The sequence below is a fragment of the Oncorhynchus keta genome, chromosome 3, assembly GCF_023373465.1.
Source record: "Oncorhynchus keta strain PuntledgeMale-10-30-2019 chromosome 3, Oket_V2, whole genome shotgun sequence".
NCBI lineage: Eukaryota > Metazoa > Chordata > Actinopteri > Salmoniformes > Salmonidae > Oncorhynchus > Oncorhynchus keta.
In genome coordinates, this window is record NC_068423.1 from 18,451,430 (window position 1) to 18,462,457 (window position 11,028).

An 11,028-nucleotide genomic window follows, 5' to 3' on the forward strand; every position below is an offset into this window, starting at 1 on the left:
AAAGGGTGAATAAATTCCCTGTGCATGTGCCTTTACTGACTGCCACAAAGTAACCGGAGGAGTGGAGTTAAATTCTAATAATTACCTTCCATAGGTATAAAACTTTGAATTAGTGTTCATTAGTTGTAACATCACAGAACTAGAATGCGATTGTATTCATTTAACACATACATTCATAATCAAAACTGAAGGCACATTAAAATTAAATTAAATATGTTTATTATGAAACATACACGCTACCTCACCAAAAGTATGTGGACACCCTTCAAATGAGAGGATTTGGCTTTTTCAGCCAAACTTGTTGCTGACGGGTGTATTAAAATCAAGCACCCAGCCATGCAATTGCCTAATTGCCCAACATCCATGCCCAACCTCACTAATGCTCTTGTGGCTGAATGGAATCATAGTGGAAAGGCTTCCCAGAAGGGTGGATGCTGTTGTAGCAACAAATGGGGGACCAACTCCATATTAATGGCCATGACTTTGGAATGAGATGTTCGATGAGCAGATATCCACTTACACTACATGACCAAAAGTATGTTTTAGATTCCCAGGAATGAGAAATGGCAGTGTCACTACTTATGCAGCAGGCATTTCAAAATAAAATGTAAAAAATCAGACATTCACATGTGACACTTAGGGAAGACTCATTCCCTACAGAATTTGAGGTATGGAATTACACATTCACTACAAAGGAGTTTTTGTTGAGGAGTTATCCTCAACATATCTATGTAATTAAACACATTAATTTATTTGTACCATTTTTATATCTGGCAATTCCGCTTGCTTCCACGAGCCCAACCCCAAAGACAGTTTGCTGTGTAAACATCCAGTAAAAGATCTACATCACTGTAGATTCAGTCATAATGCAAACAGTTTGCAGACTGTTCTTTTTTTTTTTTTTTTTTTTAATTGCATGTTGCTTTGTAGAAAGGGGAACCATGACTATGCTAGAATGAGTCCTAGTAAGAGTTCAGAGGCACTCATTCGCAGCCTGGATCATGACTCGCAAGACCCTATACTTGACCTACAAGACCCTATTCCAAGTCTTACACTCAACTCTCTCAGGAACTCTATACCCTGTAAGCAGTCCATAGATACCCACTACACATACAAAAATTAGAGGCCAAGTCATAGCGAGTCACTAGTTGGCTCCTTGTGGAGCCTTCTTGCCCGGGACATAATGAATGCATTTGTATTATTCCGTTTGCAAACATCTGTGGTGCCTATAACGTTACATAATCTACCTGTGATTGTTGTTCATTAGACTGTGTACCTATCAACAGGTTAGCTAGGAGCTAATGTCTTATCTCGGAGTCATTAATTTCCATATAATTTTCACAAGAAAAAAACTCACTGCACCACGTAACATTAGCCTACTTCAACACTGTCCTCTATCAATCAGGCTAGCTAGCCAGATGGTTTAATGTGACTTTTTATACCCAGGTTTTTTTTTTTTTTTGTGATTTAAAAAATCTATATCATTATGATTTCTAATAAGGTACACAAAACAGGTGCACATAGACAGAGAACCAAGTGACAACCTAACCCAAGCTAATGTTATCTACGTCTCACCTAGCTAAGTTAACGTTGGCTAGCTAACGTAAACTCGTACATTGCCCTGGTCTGTACAATTGCCCTTATTTTAGCGCCCCAAAAACGTAATACTTCCAGATCAACTGTAATGTCAATACCATTGTAAAGCACAAATTCCCCTTTCCAAGAGAATCAATTACATGACCTAAACACTACCCGTTTCTGCATAATTCAAGCAGGCAATGAGCCCCGTCTGGTCTTTTTAAAAATGGCGGGTGGCAAAGCGAAACTAATGCATGATAGTGAGAGATGTCCATGTGGGAAAATTGCTTTTTTTCCACTCAATCTGTCCAATTTATCACCTTATCGCCTCCAAAATGTAAATAAAACACTATAAAGAGTTTATATGATGTGTCATTACATACCTATTTGAATCGGGTTTTTAGGGCGGTAATAAAGTGATCTTAGAAGTAAACAATGTTTTTGAGAATGATTATCGCATACAATGATGACGCAAAAAATGACTAGGTATCCCCCGTCACTGTCCTTCTGTAGCTCAGTTGGTAGAGCATGGCGCTTGTAACGCCAGGGTAGTGGGTTCAATCCCCGGGACCACCCATACTAGAATGTATGCACACATGACTGTGTCGCTTTGGATAAAAGCGTCTGCTAAATGGCATATATTATATATATTATTCTTGTTTTTAAAGGATGAGAGAATTGCTACACCTGGTGGAGAGAGATTGTAAGACAGAAGTAGTTGCTTTATGCGTGCTGTATACTGTACGTTAAGTAAGACATGCCACGTCTAGATGTAACTGAGGGTCCGTTTTTTTCCAACTTTTCTCCAATACTATAGAGCCATTACCATGTCGATCAACGCTTGAATATAAACAGTTCACACCCCTGATTTTGAAGTCAACACAATAGCTACAGTCCCATTTAGTTTTCTTTGTAGCCACATTTGAATGTCTGCGGTTGGGCACATTGGTACGGAACTGGGGATCAGTGAAATGTAGGCTAAACTGACAACGGCGTGAAGAGCAGAAATTTCAACTAGCAAGCAAGTCGCAGTAAAGAAAAACGCGGGGGGGGGGGATTCTGGCAGGGGGAGATTTTTTTTTTTCGGCACAACACCGGCAAATGAACACATTTTTATCTCGGGCAAATGTGTTAAATTATAGCCATAATCAACTCTATGCGTTCTCTCGAAAATAATGCAACTCTGTGGAAGGTATGTTCCATGACGCGCTACTTTCCATAGAACGCATCGTTATGCCTCGATCACACCACCGACAGTGTTTATGCAGTTTTCTACACCCGAATTGTATTAATTTACAATGGAACGCTGCGTTTGACTTGCTGCATTGAAGCAGTGTGGTGTGTGGTGCATATGTTGGACTTATCGAACGTGTGCGTCAAACTGTGTACACGGCTTGACAGAAATGGTAGCAGAAGGTGAATGTTGAACTTTTGTTCCACACATATCCAGATGATGCTGTTACATTTGGCTCAGAACACAATCGGGTCTATCGTTGTAATTGAGGGGTTAATTGATTATGGGCGGCACCTTAGCGCTCACTTTCTGTTACTGTCAGTTTTTATCCGAGCTATTGTGTGTATGTATGGGGCGGCAGGGAAGCCTAGTGGTTGCAAGTTCAAATCCCCGAGCTGATCTATCGATCAAATCTATCGATTTGCCCCTGAACAGGCAGTTAACTAGGCAGTCATTGAAAATAAGAAGTTGTTCTTAACTGTCTTAGCTGTGATTTGTATTTAACTAGTTAACGTGTGACGATATGGGTGTCATCCCATCCACATAAAATAAGTGAGGCTTCTTTCATTTTCTGATGTAATTTTCTGGAGAAGTGGCACAATTATGGCCTTTTATTCCTCTTTTGCTAATATAAACAACCATCCCCCTCCCTCAAAGACCGATTTGTAAACAGTGCCCCACCCTGTGAGCAAACTGTTGGAATGTTCGATGTTTCCCCATACCCGCGCTTCACATACGTTGCCTCAACTTGCTGTTGGTGAATTTCTTATGAGGAGTAGCTTATTGTCAAACTGGATTTGTTCATTCCGCGACACAGCAGCAACAAGGTAACACGTTTTGTTGTCAATTATGTAGTCTACACATTTTAAACGAATACGACTCTCAACACGGAATTTGCTTTCTCCATTATACTGTATTGATACGGCAATAACAAAATGCTTACAAAGTCATAGACGCGGTGTGTTTTATGAAATAACATTGTTACTGAGCTGTGGGCTAATTCCTCACCTGAAAGCACTTTTCGCTGGCATTTGAACGGATAGTTTGCTTCCTAAAATTAGCAGTCTCGTATCCTGAACGAGAGCACGCTTGCTTGTCGAAATTATGCGGTCCTGTGTGTGTACAATATTATGTGTGTATTTATACAGTGTTGGGGGAAAAGTACCCTATTGTCATATTTGAGTAAAATGAAAGCTACTTTTACTTGAGCCATGTTCCATTGAGTCACCCAGTAAAATACTACTTGAGTAAAAGTCTCAAATTATTTGGTTTTAAGGGTACTTAAGTATCAAAAGTAAAAGTTTGAAATTCCTTATATTAAGCGAACTAGACGGAACTGTTGTTTTTATTTTTTATTTACGGATAGCCAGGGGCACGCTCCGACACTCAGGCATAATTTACAAATGACTCGTGTGTTTAGTGTGTCTGCCAGATCAAAGGCAGTGGGAATGACCTGGTATGTTCCCTTGATGTGTAGGAGTTGGACCATTTTCCTCTCTTGCTAAGCATTCCAAATGTAATGAGTACTTTTTGATGTCGGGAATAATGTATGAAGTAAAAAGTACATAATTTTCTTTAGGAATGTAGTGAAGTAAAATATGTATAAAAAAAATATAAATAGTAAAGTACAGATGCCCCCCAAAACTACTTAAGTATGACTCTAAAGAAATTTGACTTGAGTACTTTACGTGTTTGCGCGTGTACGCTACCATTAAAACGTTTGGGGTCACTTAGAAATGTCCTTGTTTTTGAAATAAAAAAAATTTTGTTCATTAAAATAACATCAATTGATCAGAAATAAAGTGCAGACATTGTTGCTGATTTTTATTTTTTTAAATGATAAGGATTATCAACATTGGCATACAGAGGCCCATTTATCAGCAATCATCACTCCTGTGTTCCAATGGCGTGTTGTTAGCAAATCCAAGATTCTAATTTCAAAAGGCTAATTGATCATTGGAAAACCCTTTTGCAATTATGTTAGCTGAAAACGGTTGTTCTGATTTAAAGGAGCAATAAAACTGGCTTTAAGACTAGTTGAGTATTAGGAGAATCAGCATTTGTGGGTTCGATTACAGGCTCAAATTGGCCAGAAACAAAACTTTCTTCTGAAACTCGTCAGTCTGTTCTTGTTCGAGAAATGAAGGCTGTTCCATGTGAGAAATTGCCATGAAACTGAAAATCTCATACAACGCTGTCTGCTAGTCCCTTCACAGAACAGCGCAAACTGGATCTAATGAGAATAGAAAGAGTAGGAGGCCCCGGTGCACAACTGAGCAAGATGACAAGTACATTAGAGTAGCTTCATTAAATAGTACCTGCAAAACAGTAGTCCCTATGTCAACAGTGGGACTACTGCTCCAGATACTCAACTAGTCTAAAGAATGCCAGTTTTATTGCTTCTTTAATCAGAAAAGTTTTCAGCTGTGATTACATAATTGCAAAATGTTTTTCTAATGATCAATTAGCCTTTGTAAAATGATACATTTGGATTAGCTAACTCAGCGTGCCATTGGAACACAGGAGTGATGGTTGCTCATAATGGGCCTCTGTACACCTATGCAGATATTCCATTTAAAAAAATCAGCCATTTCCAGCTAGAATAGTCATTTACAACATTAACATTGTCTGCACTGTATTTCTGACCAATTTTTATATTTTAATGGACAAAATGTGCTTTTATTTCAAAAACAAGGACATTTCTAACCCCAAACCTTTGAACGTGTGTGAGAGAATCTGTTGAATGGGTGATTTTTAATGCACTCTACATTATGAATATTGGACTTTTACCATTTATAGATGGCTCATTTTTTTATTCTACAATTAATACATCTGCTTTGTCATCACACGATTCAATAGATTACATACATTATATAATAGGCTTTGTAACACACAGTTTGTCAAAGTAATGTGTGAATGCTTGTAAATGTGTTTTGAATTGTTTTAAGAATTATTTTTTTTCTCTCCCATTTTAGGACAAAATTGTCGCAGCAAGTTCAACCCCAAACCTTGGTAGGATGGATTAACCTCTAGATTTGCCTGATTGGACACTCCAGGTGTCGGCAGCACCCAATGTCCTTTCTACATGATGAGTGTGACCTGAGGAGGACTCTGGGTTTGTTAGACCGAACCGCTAACACTTCTGGACTCTTCCACCCAAGTTTCTCCCCCCGTTTGCCACTCGTACGGCACGGGGACTGACATGAAGAAAGTAGCCCAGTGGTCAACGGAGGACGTGCGCCAGTGGCTGACCAATGAGGGAATGCAGGAATACTCTGAGGCCTTCCTCCACCTAGACGGCCAGGGCCTCCTGCAGCTCTCCAAGGCGGACTTCCAGACCGCCCCTCTGGTCCTTGTCACCTCGGACAGAGGCAGACAGCTTTTGGACAAGTTGGAGACTCTCAGAATAGAGCACCACATTGAAGCACATAAAAATGGGCATGCCAACGGACACTCCATCTTGACCGTCATCAATGAGGTAAATGGGAACAAGCCCAAGAGTAACGGTCTGATCAATGGGTTTCACAAGGAACGGGTTCAGATCCACATGCCTGAGATCAACCGCTCTCCGTTCCCTGAAGAGTGGGGGAAGACTGGCGTGGCTTGCATCTATGCCATGGTCTGCTTCGTCTGCACCACCATCATTATCTCTGTGGTCCACGAACGCGTGCCTCCCAAAGAGGCTACTCCGCCCCTACCAGACAAGTTCTTTGACTTTTTCGACCGAGTAGACTGGGCTTTTTCCATATGCGAAATCAACGGCATGATACTGGTCGGCCTGTGGCTTCTACAGTTGACACTGTTAAAATATAGGTAAATGAACAAGATAAGTTACAATCATTTGATAACGACTTGAATTCTAACATCCGGAACGTATTGAAGGATCCAGTCCATGTTAAAGTATGTTTTGCCATGTGCTGATTAAGCGCTCCAGCAAGTCTTGATTCTGTATGTACTACTTTCTCGTCCTCAGGTCCATCGTTGGTCGACGTTTCTTCTTCATAGTTGGCACACTGTACCTATACAGGTGTATCACCATGTACATAACCACACTCCCTGTGCCAGGAATGCATTTCAAGTGCTCTCCTAAGGTACTTGCCACTTCTCCCTGGGCTGAGAAATATAGACTTTTTGTTGCATTATTTAATTATGCAAAAACATACAGGTAACTGCCAAAATAAAGAAAATGCCAACATAGTTTCTTAATGGGGCGTTGGGCCTCCACGAGCCAGAACGGCTTCAGTGCGCCTTGGCATATATTCTGCTAGTGTCTGGAACTCTATTGGATGGGTGCAACACCATTGGTCCACTAAATTCCATAATTCTTTTTTGTTGATGATGGTGGTGGAAAATGCTGTCTCAAGCCCCTCTCCAGAATCTCCCATAAGTGTTCAATTGGGTTGAGATGAAGGCCATGGCATATGGTTTACATCGTTTTCATGCTCATCAAACCATTCAGTGACCACTCGTACCCAGTGGACCACATAGCTATGGTAGCAAAAACAAGGACCTGCCAAGCATGTTTATACATGACCCTAATTATGGGACGTTAATTGCTTTATTAACTCAGGAACCAGACTTGTGTGGACGCACCTGCTTTCAATATACTTTGTATCCCTCAATTACTCAAGTGTTTCCATTATTTTGGGCAGTTACCTGTAGCATACTAAGTGAAATGACTGTGTAGTTAGTAGCTTGTCTTAACATGTCTGTGAACCTCAGAGGTCGATGTTGAAAGTGCTGAGTGAGAAGGCTCTGAGAATAGCATTTTTTTTATGTGGATGATGAGAAAACCAAAATTATTTTCCAGCTGTTGACCCCTTATGGTCCCAATGTTCCAATGCAGGCAGGATTTTAAAAGGCAGATAAAAAATAAAAGAAATAACTGGAGATGTTCTCACGGTAAATGACAACAGATGATTTTTGCCTCTTTGAAGGTTTATTTTTTATTTGTGGCATGTTAGTCATGTTTTTAAGGATAGTAGATGGCATTTGTCAATTTGATTTAGACCCATGTCATCAGCAGTTTCGCAGCCATGCTATAGTAAAAGCTGATATATTCCCTCAAATTAAGTTGACTGTTTTTTTTATCTGTAGCCAACATTTTATATGGTCTTAAGACTCAATGGCTGTGAACATTTATTTGACTGCGTATGACCACTTTGTTCACCTACTGTGACAACCACTTTTCTCAATGCTCCCTCCTTTTAGCAGGTCTGTTCAGTCATCAAGCAGGGGTGTGGCGTTACAGTTCCTCTTGAGTGTTCCTGCCCTCACGTTAGTGGGAGGCATACAGTAGAGAACTAGTGAACAAGGCCAGAATCTGCATCCCCTCAGCACACCACAGGCCAGGATATCCCCTTAGAGGAAACCATTCGTTATCAGTCCAAATTTGCCGGCTCATCTATTTCTGACAATTCCACATTTCCTATTTAATCTAACTGAATTAACCAAATTAGTGATAGCTTTCCAACTGTTGAAAGCAGTTGGCTGTGGGCCAGCGTTTCTGACTGGAGGCCTTGTTCCAAGTTAGTCTGATCATGTATGATCAGCTTCTAACTGGCGAACAGGGTTAGTACTGTTCAAGCTCCTAATAGTAGGCTCACACATCCCCTTTCACAGACACACAGGTTGTTACTGTAAATCTGATTGGATGTTTTTATGCCTTTCTGCAGCACATACTTTTGTGGTGTTTTATTTTTTTTATTCTGTTGTAGCTGTTTGGTGACTGGGAGTCCCAAATGCGGCGAGTCATGAAGATGATTGCAGGAGGAGGCCTCACCATCACTGGCTCGCACCACATGTGTGGGGACTACCTTTACAGTGGCCACACAGTCATGCTGACACTCAGCTATCTCTTCATTAAAGAATGTAAGTAGGCTACACAACACTACGGCATAGCCTCTCTTAGTGAAGTCTGTGATGTTTATTTTTTGACTGGAGGAGACAGTCTGTGGTAAACTGTACGAGCTGTTGGAGCTGATGTATGTTCTCTCAACAGGCATACATCTGATTGGTCACATTGACTGAAAGGTATTTTCTGTGTTTCTCGCAGACTCTCCAAAACGGTTCTGGTGGTACCATTTGATCTGCTGGTTGCTATGTGCTGTAGGCCTATTCTGCATTCTCTTGGCTCATGACCACTACTCCATAGATGTGGTGGTGGCTTACTTCATCACCACACGCCTATTCTGGTGGTACCACACCATGGCCAACCAGCAAGTAAGTCTATATTTGGTCACACTTACCAGTGGAATAACCAATGTAATTACCCTGTAATAGACTAGTATTACCTGCATGTTCAACGTGTATCAACAATTAAGGCATGGTGTTGTTCATGAACATTTAACTTGTTTCACAGGTGCTGAAGGAATCATCTCAGAGCAACTTTTTCTCAAGGGTGTGGTGGTACCGAATTTTCCAGTACCTGGAACAGAATGTCACAGGCATCGTCCCTCGGAACTACCAGATGCCGCTGTCATGGCCACCGACCCAATGGAGTCTAGTGAAGTACAGCCGTATTGACACACAGTGCCCGTGACAGCAGGAAGTGACCCCCCCCCCCCTCCCCCCCAGGAGGACATGATGGTGGGTCTCTTAACAACACTCTTTAAAGTGCCACATCTAATCACAAGAAGATGCCCTATCTATCGAACTTTGATGCTGTTCCATCTCCCTTTAACGCCCTCCTGTAACATACACTCCAGTCCAACTGGCTAGTACTGTGACAACCATCGTTTCAGCCAAAAAATTTCACATTGGAAAACAATCATTCTATCCTCTCGAGGCTACTCTGAAAGTAATGGTTTCCAGTGGGTGGATCGCAAGCATTTCAAAAGTGGGTCCAGATCTATGTCAGCTCGCAACAGGAAATCTATAGTTAAAGGCGAATATCTCCCTCTGTAACCGGTTACTGAAATGTTATTAAATAAACATGTTTGTCACAGCGATTGGGCTGTTCCAAAAGTTTGGTGTTATCATGCTCAGATGTTTTACCAAGTTTTGGTTCAAAATAGCTTTGAGAACTGACCTGTCGTGAAGCAGGAGGTGTTTTTTGTAGTGACTTACATTTTTGTAGTTGTCTAAAATAAGCTTGGCCAAGGTGTAGACTATTTTCTAAGCATATAACAGGTTTATTATTCAAATTAATGCTTTAGATTTTTACAGTTAGGAGACTATAGCAAAAAGGAGAAAATAAATGAGTAACAATATTCCTCAGTGCCTTTCTTGTTGTGATTGTACAGTAAGTGTATCAGTGTCCTCATTAATGTTGACTTGAATGACCGTTTTTAAAGTGCTACATCAGTATTTACACTTGAACAGATAGGAGGGTGTTTAAATGAACCTCATGCTGATCACCGATTACAGCATAGACAGTTGAGCAATTACGACTCCATGACATTTTCTCCCTGTTTCTGAATGTAAAGAATCATGAAATTCTTTTAACCATGTTAGTGTCTTTCCAAGTCAGTCATGTTTGCTTAAAAAAAAAAAACATTTCTTATTTTCCATTGATTTATTTATTACATTGATAATTTCTTGTGTTTTTGCTTGGGATATTGGATTGCCATGTAATTTCTTGCCTATTATGCCAAATAGCTGCATTGTTTGGGCTGTCCTTTGACCCAAAGATTAGGTCAGTGTGATGGAGAGGGAGGTTAAAAGCAAGGTTTTATTGAGTGGTCCTGACAATTTCTCAGCTTACTGATGATGACTGACCCAAATGCTCCTCTCCTCTCAATGTATATGTATACCTCAGAAGTGTCGTGTTAACCAACCAATGAGAAGAGCTGGTTATGGTGTAACCATGGAAGAAATTAATCCAAAAGGAAATAAATAATATTTAGCACACCTTAATCTGCGATTCTTTTTTTTAAATGTATGTACTGGAGAAGTGATCTTTCTCCACACAATTTGGTCATGACAGTTTTGCACAGTCTTGGCGTTCTCTCAACCAGCTTCATGAGGTAGTCATTTCAAGTAACAGGTGTGCCTTGTTAAAAGTTGAATTGTGGAATTTCTTCCCTTATTAATGCGTTTGAGATAATCAGTTGTGTTGTGACACGGTAGGGTTGGAATACAGAAGATGGGCTAAGTTCATATTATGGCAAGTAAAAGCTCAAATAAGCAAAGCGAAACGAAAGTCCATTACTTTAAGACATGAAGGTCAGTCGATGCAGAACACTTCAAGAACTTTTAAAGTTTCAAGTGCAGTC

General features: G+C 40.5%; 1 protein-coding gene across 4 annotated transcripts in view; it reads left to right on the forward strand.

Moving 5' to 3' along the window:
• LOC118368448 (phosphatidylcholine:ceramide cholinephosphotransferase 1-like) overlaps positions 1-10,663 on the forward strand; it is a 37,889-nt gene extending 27,226 nt beyond the window's left edge. For 3 of the 4 annotated variants that reach the window (XM_035752560.2, XM_035752571.2, XM_035752586.2), the window contains exons 2-6: positions 5,788-6,625; positions 6,786-6,903; positions 8,530-8,683; positions 8,868-9,034; positions 9,174-10,663. In XM_035752560.2, coding sequence (XP_035608453.1) covers positions 6,015-6,625; positions 6,786-6,903; positions 8,530-8,683; positions 8,868-9,034; positions 9,174-9,353 — 1,230 coding nt within the window. In that variant the 5' untranslated portion in view covers positions 5,788-6,014 and the 3' untranslated portion in view covers positions 9,354-10,663. Of the gene's footprint in view, positions 1-3,392; positions 3,640-5,787; positions 6,626-6,785; positions 6,904-8,529; positions 8,684-8,867; positions 9,035-9,173 lie in introns of those variants that run through there. The other variant, XM_035752579.2, reaches the window with a different exon arrangement.
• Positions 10,664-11,028: the final 365 nt, after the last annotated feature.